Source organism: Rattus norvegicus, chromosome 1 (genome assembly GCF_036323735.1).
Source record: "Rattus norvegicus strain BN/NHsdMcwi chromosome 1, GRCr8, whole genome shotgun sequence".
Classification (NCBI taxonomy): domain Eukaryota; kingdom Metazoa; phylum Chordata; class Mammalia; order Rodentia; family Muridae; genus Rattus; species Rattus norvegicus.
This window is the reverse complement of record NC_086019.1, coordinates 14,344,993-14,361,718: the sequence shown is the minus strand read 5'-3', so window position 1 is coordinate 14,361,718 and position 16,726 is coordinate 14,344,993. Positions and strand designations below refer to the sequence as shown.

The following is a 16,726-nucleotide window of genomic DNA, read 5'->3' as shown; positions in this document are numbered from 1 at the left end:
TCCAAAATATACAAAGAACTCAAGAAGTTAGACCGCAGGGAGACAAATAACCCTATTAAAAAATGGGGTTCAGAGCTAAACAAAGAATTCACAGCTGAGGAATGCCGAATGGCTGAGAAACACCTAAAGAAATGTTCAACATCTTTAGTCATAAGGGAAATGCAAATCAAAACAATCCTGAGATTTCACCTCACACCAGTGAGAATGGCTAAGATCAAAAACTCAGGTGACAGCAGATGCTGGAGAGGATGCGGAGAAAGAGGAACACTCCTCCATTGTTGGTGGGATTGCAGACTGGTACAACCATTCTGGAAATCAGTCTGGAGGTTCCTCAGAAAATTGGACATTGAATTGCCTGAGGATCCAGCTATACCTCTCTTGGGCATATACCCAAAAGATGCCCCAACATATAAAAAGACACGTGCTCCACTATGTTCATCGCAGCCTTATTTATAATAGCCAGAAGCTGGAAAGAACCCAGATGCCCTTCAACAGAGGAATGGATACAGAAAATGTGATACATCTACACAATGGAATATTACTCAGCTATCAAAAACAGTGACTTTATGAAATTCGTAGGCAAATGGTTGGAACTGGAAAATATCATCCTGAGTGAGCTAACCCAATCACAGAAAGACACACATGGTATGCACTCATTGATAAGTGGCTATTAGCCCAAATGCTTGAATTACCCTAGATGCCTAGAACAAATGAAACTCAAGACGGATGATCAAAATGTGAATGCTTCACTCCTTTAAAAGGGGAACAAGAATACCCTTGGCAGGGAATAGAGAGGCAAAGATTAAAACAGACACAGAAGGAACACCCATTCAGAGCCTCCCCCACATGTGGCCCATACATATACAGCCATCCAATTAGACAAGATGAAGCAAAGAAGTGCAGGCCGACAGGAGCTAGATGTAGATCGCTCCTGAGAGACACAGCCAGAATACAGCAAACACAGAGCCGAATGCCAGCAGCAAACCACGGAACTGAGAATAGGACCCCCGTTGAAGGAATCAGAGAAAGAACTGGAAGAGCTTGAAGGGGCTCGAGACCCCAAAAGTACAACAATGCCAAGCAACCAGAGCTTCCAGGGACTAAGCCACTACCTAAAGACTATACATGGACTGACCCTGGACTCTGACCTCATAGGTAGCAATGAATATCCTAGTAAGATCACCAGTGGAAGGGGAAGCCCTGGGTCCTGCTAAGACTGAACCCCCAGTGAACGTGATTGTTGTGGGGAGGGCAGCAATGGGGGGAGGATGGGGAGGGGAACACCCCTAAGGAAGGGGAGGGGGGAGGGGGATGTTTGCCCGGAAACTGGGAAAGGGAATAACACTCGAAATGTATATAAGAAATACTGAAGTTAATAAAAAAAAATTGTAGAAGTGCAAAGAAAGCAATTGGGGGAACTGTTGGTTTGTTGTTCTGTGTCCTGGCCTTTTCTGGGCAGGAAGTCACACTTAGTCTCTGCCCACATAACTGGCAGCTGTTAGTTTGGGCCTGTGGTATTGAATGGCCAGAATTGTATCTATAAAAACAATATCAATAAGCCTTATATGCTAGGTGCTGAGAACTCCCTAAGTATATACTTCTAAGCATGTGTATATTTCTCACCAAAATTATAACCTGCCAATTATTTAAATACAATTATGTATGTATGTATGTATGTATGTATGTATGTATGTATGTGTATATATATATATTATACACATTTATAGAAATAAAATAACCAGCCTACTTCCTTGTATTTCTTGGAATTTAGACTTACCTATTCTTTCCTTCCCCACTTTAGAAAATAATATATTTTTTCAGACTGGGGAAAAAATGAAAATACAGTAAATGTGTATATAGTCTTATACTACCCCCAAATGGATCCTCTCAACCCACTGTCAGTAGGTTCTGTAAACTTAAGTTCTGAGCCTATGTTGGTACATAGTAGCACTCAATTCTATAGCTTACCTTTAGGGTTCACTGCTGGTGTTTCTGTGCTGTGGATTTTGACAAGTGTATATGTGTGATGATATGCAAATTCTGTCACAGTATCATACGGAGTATCTGTACTGTCCTCCTCCTCATCTCCACGTCCCTGGTAACTACCAATTTGTTTAGTGTCTTTCTCACAGGTTGGATTTACATTTTAAAACGTGTATTCTAAGCTCATGTACTAGATTGGTGTTGGAAAGCTATAAGAATCCAGTGCCCATCAGTCTCCATGCACACATTGACCTTTTCAGAATGGGCCTGCTTTGAGCTAGTGTGTCTTCTTCAATCATGGGAATCTGCTTAACTGTTTGGACCCTGTGTGGGTAACATTGTAAGACTTCAGAAACGCCTCTTTGTTGCTTCCTCTTCTGTATGCTTTAAGAAAATGGTTGTTTTCGTCCTGAACTGGAGTTCTGTGTAGGCCAACAGTCTGACCAAACATCCTGTACTTAGTATCTGGTGATTGCTAGAAGAAGAGTTGAACCGAGGCTGTCTGTTTTCTCAATACTGTCTGCTATTCAGGACAAATGCTATCTAAAACTCCTGGTGATAAAACATTTTGTGGGCCCTTTTGGAGATGCTGCCAGAACTGGTCAGTGTAGTAGCCTCATACTAGTTCCTGGTTGCCTTGCATTGACTCATTTATATACAACTCCGGTACTGGGTACTGTATGTTGTCACACCCACGTATTGAGAAAACTATACCACACTGTTATAAGGCTGGGCACACAATTGAACTATGAAGGATTTGGACTTCTTGAAACTTAATAATTAATAATAGAAAATAAATTTCTTTGGGACAGCATTATATCAGAAGGAAATAATGGATGTTTCTAAATCTGCCTGGTGTTTGTTCCAGGGGAGGTGTAGCTCACATGAATGGGCCAGCAGGGACAGACTGATGGAGTCTTCGTATCCTTGTGCTGAATCTCTCTTTTTATTCTTTCAGAAGCTCCTTGTGCCACGCCCCTGATCTGCAGCTTCGGGAGAGCAGTGGACCTGGAGAAGGATGACTACCAGAAGGTGGTGTGCAACAATGAGCACTGCCCCTACAGCACCTGGATGCATCTTCAGTGCTTCTACGAGTGGGAGAGCAGCATCTTGGTGCAGTTCAACTGCATTGGCAGGGCCCGCAGCTGGAATGAGAAGCAGTGCCGCCAGAACATGTGGACCAAGAAGGGCTATGACCTGGCTTTCCGCTTCTGCTCCTGCCGCTGCGGGCAGGGCCACCTAAAAAAGGACACAGACTGGTACCAGGTAAAGCGGATGCAAGATGAAAAAAAGAAGAAGTCTGGGTCAGAGAAGAACACGGCAAGGCCTCCAGGGGAGGCTGGGGAGGAGGCAAAAAAGTGCAGGCCCCTGAACAAGCCCCAGAAAGGCCTGAGCCACGACCTTCCTCGGCGGCATTCCATGGACAGGCAGAACTCCCAGGAAAAGACAGTCAGTTCTGCAGCCTATGGGGCCCGCTCCCCTTGTGGCTCCCCTGGCCAGTCCCCACCCACTGGCTACTCCATCCTTTCCCCGGCCCACTTCAGTGGTCCCCGATCCTCCAGATACCTTGGGGAATTCTTAAAGAATGCCATTCACCTTGAGCCTCACAAAAAGGCCATGCCAGGAGGCCACGTGTTCAGAAGTGCCCACTTTGATTACAGTTCGGCTGGTCTGTCCGTACACAGGGCAGGACACTTTGACACCCCTGTACAGTTCCTGCGGCGACTGGACCTCTCTGAACTTCTCACGCACATCCCCAGGCATAAGCTAAACACTTTCCATGTCCGGATGGAAGACGATGCCCAAGTGGGCCAAGGCGAAGATCTGCGGAAGTTCATTCTCGCAGCCCTTAGTGCCAGCCACAGAAACGTGGTAAACTGCGCTTTGTGCCACCGGGCGCTCCCAGTGTTTGAACAGTTCCCTCTGGTGGATGGAACTCTGTTCTTAAGCCCCTCCAGACACGATGAGATTGAATATGATGTTCCTTGTCACCTTCAAGGTATAGGTGTTGACTCACCTTGCCTATTTGTTAAAACCCAAAAAGCCAACAAGATGGAGCTGCCTTTTTACTCACTTACTTGTAACTGACGTTTTTACTCTAGCTAGGGACTAACCTGGTAACTTGAGTGTTTCAGCTTCTCCTAGTGGCTGGTGGCTTTTGTACTCTGATTTCACTGTACTGGGTACAATTTTATGTCCTTATTCTGTGCTAATTTGATGGAAGGATAGGTAATGTTTAGCTTTTCACAACGGGATACAAATTTAGAGGAGGAATTAGATTTTTCTCTTTGCTGTGAAATAGTTTGAAACCTTTAATGTGCCCAGCAAGCTGTGATGCTTGTAAGTGGGGAAAGGAGGAAACAAGAGGACAGTATGGCTTCACAGCAGTTGAATTAATTTTAAAATTGTGCAAGAACATTGATAGCATCAAAAGGGCAGTGGGGGATGATTGAAGTCCGGGCGTGCCCTTGGTTGGGGGACAGTAGTGGTCAGCTTCTATGTGTGACAAAGACTTGGCACATTTTAGCTATAACTTAAATAGCAAGGAGTTGGGCAGTACAGGTGTGAGATTAAAACTTCTGAAGAAGACATGCTTGTATATCATAGTTAATAACTTTAACAGTAAGCTACAGGGCCAGATAAAAGTGACTCCTGTCCTCTTCCCACTAAACCCTGCTGTTTCCACCCCCAGAGCCAAACCCATTGAAATGCTAAGTGATTCTTCAAGGATTTTGACATCAGGATTTTGAATACAATTATCTTAATTCTCTGGTTTTAGGCGCTATATCTTTTGATAAGCCTGGCCTGTAAGATCTCTCCCCTTTGGAGATAATCCTATGTTTCTGCTGCGTGTTAATGCTGGTGACCAAGAGTGTGTACATATGGACATACTTCCCATTCTAGGAACAGTCTTGAAGGCATACTCCTCAAAACTAGGGTTCGTTTCTTCTGTTGCCATGTGTTTTGTTTTGGCTTTTGGAGGCAAAGATCTCAGTCTGTAGCCAGGCTTGCTGCAGAGCCACGGTCCTGTGACGACGTAGGTGTTATTGAGAGGCGACTGCTGGTGTAGCATCTGGAAGGCCAGGGCCCGAGAGTGGTGCATTCATTGTTTTAACTTTGGGTTAAAACATCCAGCAGCTCTGTAAGCCACCTTCCTAAGCATTTCTGCACACTTAGCGTTTTTGAAGGTCTTTCCTTCTGTAAACATCTCTTCTGAAGGCCTTCTTCTCCATGCTCTGTTCTGCCCTGAAGAACTCAGGACCTGTTGGACTTGAAGAAAAGCCTCTGGTATTTCTCATGCTTTGAGTCTCGTTCTCTAACCTATAGTTTCCTTTCTTTATTTTTCCCTCAGCACCCTCAGAAGCTGAGACACTGGAAGTTTGAGAATGCCTCTGTTCATTCTCAACACAGGCTTGTTACCTAGCTGGGTCATGTCGTCCTTTACAGAAAGTGTTTCTTCACTGTCTCCTATCATACCTTGTTACAACTGTCATGAAGTCTGATATTCTTAAACGTCCCCATGTCTCCAATCTCTGTCCTCTTTAAAGGATCCCTTACTGCGCCTCCTGTTGTGCAATCCTACCATACTGTGGTTTCTTATTTCCTCCACCTTCACATTCTATGGGCTGTCATGGATTATTGAGTATAACACAGATCCTCACTTTGGAGGAACTTTGCTTTCGTGTTACTACTTTGATAAATACCTCACCTTTCGCTTTCTGGAACTCCTGTTCATGTGATAGTATACCTCTTAGTTTGATATTTCTGACCCCCTTTTAATGGGAAAGAAAAATCCTGTGTTTGCCTGTTATGTGTAGACTCTGTTAAACCTTCTGGAAGTGGAACATTTCCTTGGATTGCTCTCCTAGTATTTTGAATATATGGATTCTTTTGTTTGTTTGCTTTTTTTTTTTTTTTGAGACACTGTATAGATCAGGCTGGCCTAGAAGAGATATTCCTGGCTCTGCCTCCCAAATGCTGGGATTAAAAGCATGTGCCACCAAAAGACCAGGAACATTCTTGTTTCTCAGACGCAATTTCCTTTATTCCTTTATTGTCTTTTAGAGTAAGAAAAAGTTGGCAGTTACAGGATAGCCTTGTTTGTGTGTTTGTGTGATTTTTCTGGGGGTCCTTCAGCTTTTGTTACAAGGTGGGATTCCCCAAAGCCGAGTGGCCTCAAGGAACTTTAGAGTACTGAAGATACCATTCCCTTCATATTTTCAATCTGTGTGATAAGAACATTCAAAATCCTACTTATTCTGAAAACTATGTAATGAGGTGTAGTCATTGCAGTGTAGTGGGACACTAGCACTTTTGCTCCTCCTAACAGTATGGTGCTTGCCCATTAACCAGCCTCTTCCCACCCACCCCAGCCTCTCTTCCTTCCCTAGCCCTGGGTAACCATTGTACCTATTCCGTACTTCTGCATCCCACAACTATGTGCATCACATGGTAGTAGTCTTGCTGTGCCTGGTTTATTTATTATTTAATATAACACCCTTTGGGTTTATCCATTTAATGGAAACATGATTAAATTTCTTTTGTGGCTAAATATGTGTATATAGGTATATACACAAAATATTTTCTCCATCTAGTCATCTTTTAATGGACTCTTAGTTTGATTCTGTAGCTTTTGTGAGTAATACTGCAGTGAATATGGGAGTACTTCTGACATACTGACTTGACTTCTGGATCATGTGGTAATTCTAATTATTATAATTACACAAGTCAAGACATGTTCTAGTGTTACTATTAGGTAATTCATAATTTTTATTTATATATTTATTTTTGAAACAGAGTCTTACAGTGTAGCCCTGGTTGGCCTGGAACTCGGTAGATAGATCAGGCTCAACCTCAGAGATCATTCAGTCTGGCTCTACCTCTAGAATGCCAGGATTAAAGGTGTGAGCTACCATCCCTGGCTTATTTTTCAGTCTGAGGGAACTGTATACGGTTTTCTCTAATGGCTTTACTACATCCCATTGGAAGCATGTGAAGATTCACATGAGCTTATTCAAATGCATGAAGCTGGAGGACATGAGTAAATGAAATAGGCCAAGTACAGAAAGACGAATGCCATCTGACCTTATTCAGCGGTAGAGTCAAACCACTGATCTCAGTGCAGAGAGGAACAGTGCTCAGCTGAAGCAGGGGAGGGTAGGTGGCACCGTTCCCAGGGTAGGGAAGAGAATGGCTAGTGACAGAAGTACAGTTAGATGGCAGTTAGGTTTCTTCCTGTCTTTCAGAGGTGGGAGTTTTTTGTTTTGTTTCTAATTTAGCATAGCTGCTAGTAATTTTAGAGGGAAATGGATAGAAACACCTTTATTTCTACACCTTAAAACTTGTACCATACTTTCTGGAAATGAATTAGGGTGTTTGTGGTGGACCCCCATCATTAGTCCATCCTCAGTCAGTCAAACTTTGCACACCTGCTCGGTGGGATCATCAGTGTATACCCTTAGTATGTAGAGTACTTGCTATATGCTGACTTATGTAACTTAACTGTACTCAGCCCGAGACTGTGAATAATAGCACCACATGTGCTATAACACATGCTATAACTCGTGCATATTGTGTATGTCCTGTACTCTGAGCACTCTGAGACTTCCAAAGAAGAAAGGGCCGGTTCTTGGTTTTGGTTCTTCAGGAGGCAGGATGGAGTAGGAGATATGGAGAGCAGGTCGGGGCAGGCAGTGTTTTCTTCACGCCTAGGAAGCCCTTTGCCAGGTTCTTACGGATTTGAATTTAGATGTTTTCAGCATTAAAAAAAAATAAACTGATATATAAAAAAAAGAGCTACTTGAAAAGGTCTCAACCTGGAGACAGAGTTGAAATTTTGGCACATCTGTATGCATGAAGATATGAACTGCTGTTTGTAGATAGTGGGAGCTCAAAGGAAAGGATATCTGCGGGAGATTGGAGGAAAAGTACAGATTTGGAGAGGCTTTGACTATGAAAGTGAAGGGTCTAATGTAGTACAATTTGATTCTAGACCGTATAAATGATATTTTCGCAGGCTGGGGTAGACAAGGTTGGGAAAAATACCCAATTTTGTGGGAAAAAAAGCTGAGGTCATTTGTATATTTGGTTAACTTTTTGTGAAGGTATCTAGCGAGACTTTAGAAAGAAGCGTTGCTGGTGAACATGTGGGATGTTATTTTTAACATCGGTAGCTACATCTTAGAAATGAAAAGAGAAGAGGAAGCAGTTGTGGTAGCGCTCAAGACTAAATCTCAGATCAGAGAGAGCATGGAAAAAGGCAAAAATTAGAGAGGCCTGAATTACTTGTATGCTTGCACACTCACTTGTATGTAAGTATTCACAGATAATGACTGTGCTCTGTACACTTTCTAGAGGTACCAAGAACTAACTGCTGGCTTTAGAATCTGGTCAAGAGGTTTAATGAATACTAGAAAAGGCACCAGTGCCACAGTAAGGCCTTAGTGATGGGTCAGTTTCTACTGCTGTACTCAGAAGTCTGGGTACCTTATTCATAGTAAGCACTAATGCTAACACACTTTTGAAGTATTTCCAATTCCAACAGGATGGCCACATTCTAGGCCATGGGATTCCACAGTTCACAGTTGATTATATGTTACTGAGATGTTTACTGTGCTCATTGGATTCTTACTCGCTTATTCTGCCCCTTAATCCTTCTGGCCTTCCCCAGCTTTGTCTCCAAACCCTGCTCTCTGATTCAGAAAATGGTTTTATTTGGTCTTTCTAAGAAACACTGGTCTAGGTAAGAGGGACTCTGGCCTTCTTTACTACTGTGCATCACATGTGATTGTGCTTACGGAATCTTTCCTACGACTGAGAAATTCTCTTTATAGAATGGCATGGAATAGTAATGGGAAATAATTCCTGAAACTAAGTTTTGACTCAGGCTTCCCAAGACTTCGCCTGTAAGTTAAGCGTCAAGATAGACATGAACTGAGTCTCGTTTTGGCTCCTTGTTTTCTTTGTAAGCATTCATAAGCTGCCCAGGCTCTTTAAGCATCTGTCCCTCCTGTTTGAAATGGGAATAACAATCGCGATCCCTTTGTAGTGTTGCAGTGAGAGTTAAATGACAGGATGGATGGAACGCTCACAGCACAAGGCAGACCCTGGTGAGCCCAGTGAGCGTTCCTGTCTTCATCATCCATTACCTTCTGTGTCCGCTGTAAACTTCCATTAGCAGCCCTGATGTATCATTGAGCACTGTATTGAGTAGGACCAAGAAGGAATCTGGAAATGAAGTGTTCTAGTGGCTCATAGATAATGAAATTGACTTTTGGGTATGGTCCCAGGAACTCAGTGGGTATGGCATATGAGATCCTGTTTTCAGTGTTTTAGAACATGGGTGAATGGTATTGCAAAGAGCTCTTTCCAGTCTTCCTGCTTTATAAACCCCACAGTTTATAGTGTCTATGGCTGTTACCATTCTCTATCCATTCACTCAGGACACAGAGCTCTTCAGGCTGTGGACATTGTGCTGGATTCCAAATTGACAAGGATGAATGAGGTGTGGCTCCTGCCCTCCAGGAAGAAGTGGGTCATGTAAACAAATGCAATGAAAATATTCCCTCCAAGGACCATTAGGTGTCTTTGCAGTGGAAAACCCCTAGTCTGAGTTAGGTAGCAGCATATTGTGAGTAAGAAGCCACCATGAGGTGTTCTGGAGTGCTCCCTGTTCTGAGCAGTACTGCTGTTCCATATTGCCCAGGAAGATCCTAGACATGCGTACTAACTATTTGAACCCTTACTCTTTCATATATTTGGATGACTTCTTTCCTTTATAAACATTAAGTCCTAGATAAACAGTAAAGGGATGAGGTTGTGACTTTTAAAAGCTCAGTAAATAATATGTTGAATTTCTAATGTATCACAAGTCATATATAATTCTAGTTCCTACATTATCTGTGGTGATAGCTGAGCAGCTTTGGGACTGAGGACTGTTAACATAGTAATTGTGGCTGTTGTAAAGTTCGGGGCTGTTGATACCAAGACAGACAGTTTTGGGTGAAATTTGTGGGTTTCAGCCCGTCAGACCAATGCTGCTGGTTCCTGTTGGTTCACTGCATGTATGTCACATGTAGGCTCCGGAGACTCGTCACGGTTGCAGTTTGGTCATGAGCATGTGGCTTTCTGTTTGGATCTGGATGAACAGACAATATTATCCTAACTAGAGGGATATTCTAATCAATCACTCTCTCTATCCATCCATCCAATAAAATGTTTGCTTTTTGTTGACGATGGGGGCATTTTCTCACCACTGGAGATACAGTTGCTTTCCCCCTAGCCACCGTCATTCTTGTGTTTTCTGTGTGCAGGGAGACTCATGCATCTGTATGCAGTGTGTGTGGACTGCCTGGAAGGGGTTCACAAGATCATCTGCATCAAGTGCAAGTCACGATGGGATGGCAGCTGGCACCAGTTGGGCACCATGTACACCTACGACATCCTGGCCGCCTCTCCCTGCTGTCAGGTTGGTGTCAACTGAAGTAAGGGTGCAGTAGATAACTTTGGACTTTTGTTACCAAGTTAGCTTAGAGAGCTCAAGGCTGCTTTGTGGTTACTTTGAATGTGGAGTGTGAGTGCTTGGTCAGGGTGTACTTCTAAGAGTAAAGAATTCAGGTGAGGTAAAATACTGTTTAGTCAAAAGTATACACATATGCAGAGTAGGAGAGCTGAATTTATTTTCCATCTGTTAAGTGAAAAGAAAAAGCGAAACACCTCGCTTCCATTCGAGGCGGCATGGAAGTGCCATGCTGAGTAGCTACAGTTGTTTAGGTGGCCTGGGAGGTAGATTCTGTGTACGGTTTCTTTGGTTTTTGTTTTGTTTGATTGTAATTTTCTCATTTTGTGAGATTAATTTGTACTACAGATTTGTAACGGACGGTTTTAACTTAAACTGAAAAGGAAAATTTTTTTCTAGAACAGGAAAAAAAATTCACTTCTTGCATACTTTCTGCGAGATGTTTGCAAAACCCTAGTTCTCCCACTTAAGTTATGTGACGTTGACCAGAAAGCTTTACAATTCCTAAGGACCTAGAAGCAGCAATATTCTTTCCTGACTCGTAGGAGCACCTAAAATGTAGCTGTACAAAGGAAAGGAGGAGGTGCTGACACAATACCCCATTAAATAAGAAATAGAAACCAAAAGGATAAAAATCCTGAGGAACACCTGAATGTGTGATTACTCTGCGTGCTTGAGGAAGAACCTGATACATAATTCCCTGGTAGGTGATTCTGGGTAGCAGAGACGTTTTCTGCTGGCATTGTGTTAACCCATATCCTTTACAGATGATGAATATTACACTTTGGGTTACAACATGACTTTGTATCATTACCATTGTAACTTGATTTTTAAAAATATATTCTTCTAGTATCAGTTTGATTAGTAGATGACCTATTTCTGTTGTAGTCAAAGGTGGGCAGACAATAGTTCTTTTCTTTTTTGCATATTTGGGTGTTTTGTGTAAGAGAAATGTGCTTGTGAGTGAGGTGGGCAGCCTTATGTCTCTTTGTTCTTGTGGTGTTCTGACCACATTGCAGATTCAGGATTAGCCTTGAAATATGGTATCATCGTCTTCCAGTTTCTCGCTGTCAGGCTTTATGGTTACCACTGTACCTTTGTGTCCATCCCTAGGACAAGAGAAACCACAGGAAGTGGGGCCTTTCTGTGTACCTATGTGATGTAGCAGGAGTTAGCCCTTTAAGGACGTGAGGACATGAACAAAGGTTTGGGCCACAATAAAACTCATGGCACCTTAGCCTTGCATGGCACCTTGCAGAGCTCATTCAGCTTTCTGAGTGGATGCTTATAATGAATGACTCAAGTCCTTGAAGGTTTTCCCCAGGTCTACACAGATTGTGTCTCAGCTGTGACTAAATATGAGATTCCTATTCTGGTGTTCTTTCTATTTGTTGAACAGCCATGATGTTTCCCTATCTTCAGAGAGAAATTCAGAGAGAGTGGCATCCTGCCCACCAGCCCTTTAGTCTACACTAGATGTTCATTCTTTAAACTGATATATGCCAAGGTTCTATTCTCTGGCCCTCAACTGAAACAGAAAACCTGTTTGATTACTATTTATTATTATTATTTAGCAATTGGAAAGATTCACTGTGAAGATACAGGTTGTAGACAGTTCTCAAGTATCCAGGAAAGTCTTCTAATAAATCTGAGTCAACAGTAAGTAGTAATTGGTTATCAGAAGGGAATGACAGGTTAAAGAGAACTCTACTCAGGACTCAGAGAGGTGAAGTAGTTAAAAGGGGGTTCATTCTAGGTTATGGGAGGTTGGCGTGTGTAGGTGAAGTGTGCACCTTGGAGCACATTTAGTTTAAAGTTCAACTGTCTGCTTCCTGTTTTCTTGGGCTTGGTATTTAGCACCGTGCCCCTTTCACTGTCTGAAATGCAGATTATGCTCCTTCACAAGAAGCCTTGAGGACAAATTTGTTAGCACATTTTTAGGAAGGATCTAAATTTAGACTGTTTGATCTGTAATTTCTGCCTATCCTCTTCACTCCCAGATCTATTGCTGAAGTCCCCAGGATTGAGCTGTTAGACACAGGCATGGGTGAGGGGTCAAGTGCTAGTGAGTTCCAGAGTCTCAGGATACACATGTCTCTCCTGCCTGGATTGCCCGTTTTGTCTCGATATTTTAGGGAAATTTTATTTTTATTTTATTTTTATCAAAGAAAACTGATATATAGAGACAAATGAAAGTGTAAATGAGGTTTTAAAGTAAACATGGACTCTTCAGGGAAGCTTTATGTAGATTCAGGTGGAGAGAGCCATTTCAGCCACTTGCTTAAAATCCGAGGGGTAACTGATTGCTGTTAGGTAACTGTTGGTGATGTTTAGGTAGTACCGGTTAGAGTTTTCCCATCGACAGACACCTCACATTAAGAGAGAAACTGGGAGACTGTAGTCTTTAGAAGGATGATGATGATGAATGCCAGTGTATGCATCTTAGATGTGCATACCTTGGTTCTGCCAATAACGGAGATGTTCCACTGAGTCTCGGTCAGCCCCCAACGGTGTGATTAGGTGGCTTGACTAGCACTGTGTCCGGTGCTGTTGTGGCTTACCATTCGTGTCTCCCCAGGCCCGTCTGAACTGCAAGCATTGTGGCAAGCCCGTGATCGACGTGCGGATCGGGATGCAGTACTTCTCCGAGTACAGCAACGTCCAGCAGTGTCCACACTGTGGGAACCTGGACTACCATTTCGTGAAGCCATTCTCCTCCTTCAAAGTTCTCGAAGCTTATTGATGAAAGCTTTGCTTTAGTAATAGCTATTTTATTGATATTATTACTTTACTACATATCTTTTATAGGGGAGCATTCTGTGACATTAATTTCTTTTCTAATTTGAAGCAGAGTTTACTTTGTATATTTGTGCCACTAAAATGAGGGCTGCCCCTTGCCCTTTCTTGGTTCCCAAATATATATGTGTGTGTGTGTGTGTGTGTGTGTGTGTGTGTGTGTGTGTGTGTGTGTGTGTGTGTGTGTTTTAGTTAGACTGGAGGCCAGATGGGAAATTGTGCAGAACTCATGCAGAACATCTGGTGGAGTTCTAAGGTAGTAGGAAGGAAGGATGCCATTTACGGATAGAAATCTGGCTAAGCTAGAGGTGTGGTAGGAGTTGGGAGGGGCTTTTACTAATACGTTAGCTTTCTTGAGATTCATTGTTAGTTCTCGGCCTTGGGAAAAATAAATGACAAGTGAATGTACATGTGAGCTGGACAGCCAGCACTGTACTGGGCTGTCTGGACTCTTCTTCAGCACAGGCTGAGGTGAGGTTTGCTCCACTGATGGGTGATTGAGGGTAGAAGTGAGTACTCTTCCTTTGACCATTTGTGTAATTAACAGTTCTCATACTGGAAGTAATATCCAAATTATGCGACATGTGAAAACTGTGGGTGTTTAGGTGAGCTGAGTCGGACAGGCCTGGGAAAGTGAGTTTGGCAATGATGCCCACTGAGTCAAGCGAGCAGAAAGATGGAACTAGGTTATTTGAACTCTATCTCCAGAGTTGGTCAGGAACCCACAGACGCTGATGCTGCGGTCCTGATGCATCCTTTGCAGATTGCATTGCTGAAATGCTGCCTGGTACCCACGTCTTCTCCCAGGTAACCTCTGTCTACTGCTGTGCTGCACAGCCAGCTGCACCACACTTCCCTTCCTGCCTCGCTAGTGCCACACATGCAGAACTGGTCTGAAGAAGGAAGGGGAAATTTGTTAGGATGACGAAGAATAGTTTTATTTTTTTAAAAGAATGTTCAGTTTTGGAAACAGTAATGCAAAAGAGCATATCTGAAAATAGATCCTGAAGATTCCCATGATCCCTTACTGTAGTTAAAAACCGTCACATGCAGAAAACCAAGTATTCCAAAACCAGCCTCTGTTCAGTAGAGTGTGGAAATATGCTAAAGACATGGCCTGTGCGATTAGAGTTAGAGAAGTACTTCTTAGGAAGGAGTTTGGTCATTCCAAGTAAGACACAGACGTACATATAAGAATACTAAACAATCATTTTATGACCAGGCAAGTTTGGAGTTCATGTAAATATTTTATATCACTTTCTTGGTTTATCCCCTACAAATACAGGGGGTGTTTCTCTTCAAAATTGTCTAAGCATTGTTACCAATGAGTTTTAAATTCTACTGCTTGGTGATTTGTTGGAAACCATAGCATTAAGGAACCCATTTACCAGCTAAGAGTCTTCACCTTTGGGTGGATATTCTCCATCAGTTGGTTCGTTACTTCTAGTTTGATGATCTGATGTTTCACATCTACAAAATATCACCATCCTAGGACAAGCAGAGATCATTATTGGTCAGTTGGAGTTTAATGCAATTACATGAGGTCTTTATGACATAGCACTTGCAAAATTGTCTCTGATGCACAAAGCTGTAATTATGAATTAGCTGTTTCCCTATGAATCTGTTATATACTCAAGTTTAAAATTTTGGTAAGTTTCTATTTAGATTCATATTTGTCTTCATGTTTCTGATTTTTTAAAATAAATAAAATACTTGTACTGCTGTTCTCTAACCTGTTGACGTTTTCTAGTAAAATTTCGCTGTATTGTTGTTCCAAAGTCAATCTATTCATTGTACCCAGTGAGTTCTCTAGATTAAAAGACACTGTGGAGCTGTAAGCCACATTCTCTTCTCGCTCCTTAGATTGTTTTCTGACCCTAAAATGAAGAGGTTTTATTTCAATAGGATAACATTGGCATTTGATGATACGTTGAGGATAAAGCAGGGCTATAAATATGTATAGTCTTATAAAAAGAGAAGCATTCTCCCTGCACTCCAGTACTGCCTCCTGTTAGTGCATTAATTTCACTTGTGTTTGGAAGGAAAATTTGGCTGATATGAGAATAAAATACCGGCATTAATACTTGCTATAAGGGTAAATTTGACCTTGGAAATCTGCTGACCTTATTGTTTTCACCAATCTTTGCCTGAACACCTTGATTAGAACTGGATTATGTAAGAAGGATCAACATTTCTGTTGTAGCTGGGATAGTAAAGGTTATCAGTCAACTAGGAGATCTAACTTCTGTTTCTGATGAGTAGTGCTCAATAACCCATAATTTTCAGATTGACTAATAATTTAGTGTTTTTTACCGACCTTAACATTTTTAGTCATTTATTTTTAAAGTGTTCCATACTTTGAACAAGTTAAACTGCTCCAGTTTTGAGAGAGGCTAATTTCTTCAGACCGTCTCAGCTCTCTGCTGTCTCTGATCACCTGATCACATGGGAAGCACTTACACAGAGCCTTCTCTAGCATCCCTCAGTTTCCAATTTTTGTAAAAGGGATTAATTTTTCTAAGTAAGAGAAATTTCATACCTTTTTGGAAAAAATTAAATCTTGAAGAAAGAATATTATATGTTTAAATGCTAAAACTTAATGGATTGAGTGATAACTTGCTGGACAACCAAGACTGCCTGTCTGAGTTCTTCACATTGTCTTACCACACCAGTGCTGATTGTGCAGTCTGCTCTGTGCCTATTTTCTAACCTGTTTGATTTTCTGTTCAAATCCTTGAAGCAGTGGTTGAGTAATTTTAGTTGGGATATTGGGGAAGAGGTGAGGAGAAAGCACTTTTCTTTAGGTGTGATTCCCGTGACAGGACGCTGCCTAACCTTGTTCATCTTCATACCTTGTTGACTTCATTATTTTTCCAGATAATTGAAAGAGAATATAATGAATGGACACCATGAAAACCAGCTCAAAAATACGTTGTTGTCTATAAAGATTTCTTGTCGAGATGTCTTGGATTGCACTTTTGTTGAGGGAAGCCAATGTAAATACTTAAAGAATGTTGATTAAATTGAAGCATTTGGGTTATGGAGTCGTGTGATGATAGAGGGTTTCTGTATGTGAAAGGTGTGTATTAAGAATAATAAAATTTTAGAAACAAGTATTGGGCTTTGCTTTAATCTGTTACTAGATTTTGTTGGGGACTTTTGAGAAACAGGGTTGTTTGGTAAGAAAAGATAGTAGAGAAGTAGGGATATTCTCAGTTAAAAGAAAAATACAGACAGCCATTCAAAAGTGCTACTGCAACTAATCAAAACAAAACCCTTTAGCTCGTGAGGTAAAGGTTCCTGTTATCAAACTGAACAACTTGAGTTTGAGCCCCAGAACTCACATGGTAGGAGGGGAGTGACAACTCCAGAAAGTTGCTCTTTGACCAGAACGCGTGTGCTCTGGTGCATGCACATACATTATAGAAA

At 41.9% G+C, this 16,726-nt stretch overlaps 1 protein-coding gene across 5 annotated transcripts in view; it reads left to right on the top strand.

Moving 5' to 3' along the window:
• Positions 1 to 16,413, top strand: part of Heca (hdc homolog, cell cycle regulator) — a 49,921-nt gene extending 33,508 nt beyond the window's left edge. Inside the window, exons 2-5 of one of the 5 annotated variants that reach the window (XR_010052133.1) lie at positions 2,942 to 3,982; positions 10,296 to 10,450; positions 11,047 to 11,204; positions 13,080 to 13,218. Coding sequence is in view for 4 of the 5 variants with exons in the window: in NM_001107514.2 (NP_001100984.2) it covers positions 2,942 to 3,982; positions 10,296 to 10,450; positions 13,080 to 13,244 (1,361 nt within the window). In the remaining variant the exon portion in view is untranslated. 5 annotated transcript variants of the gene reach the window in all.
• The last annotated feature ends 313 nt before the right edge of the window (positions 16,414 to 16,726 follow it).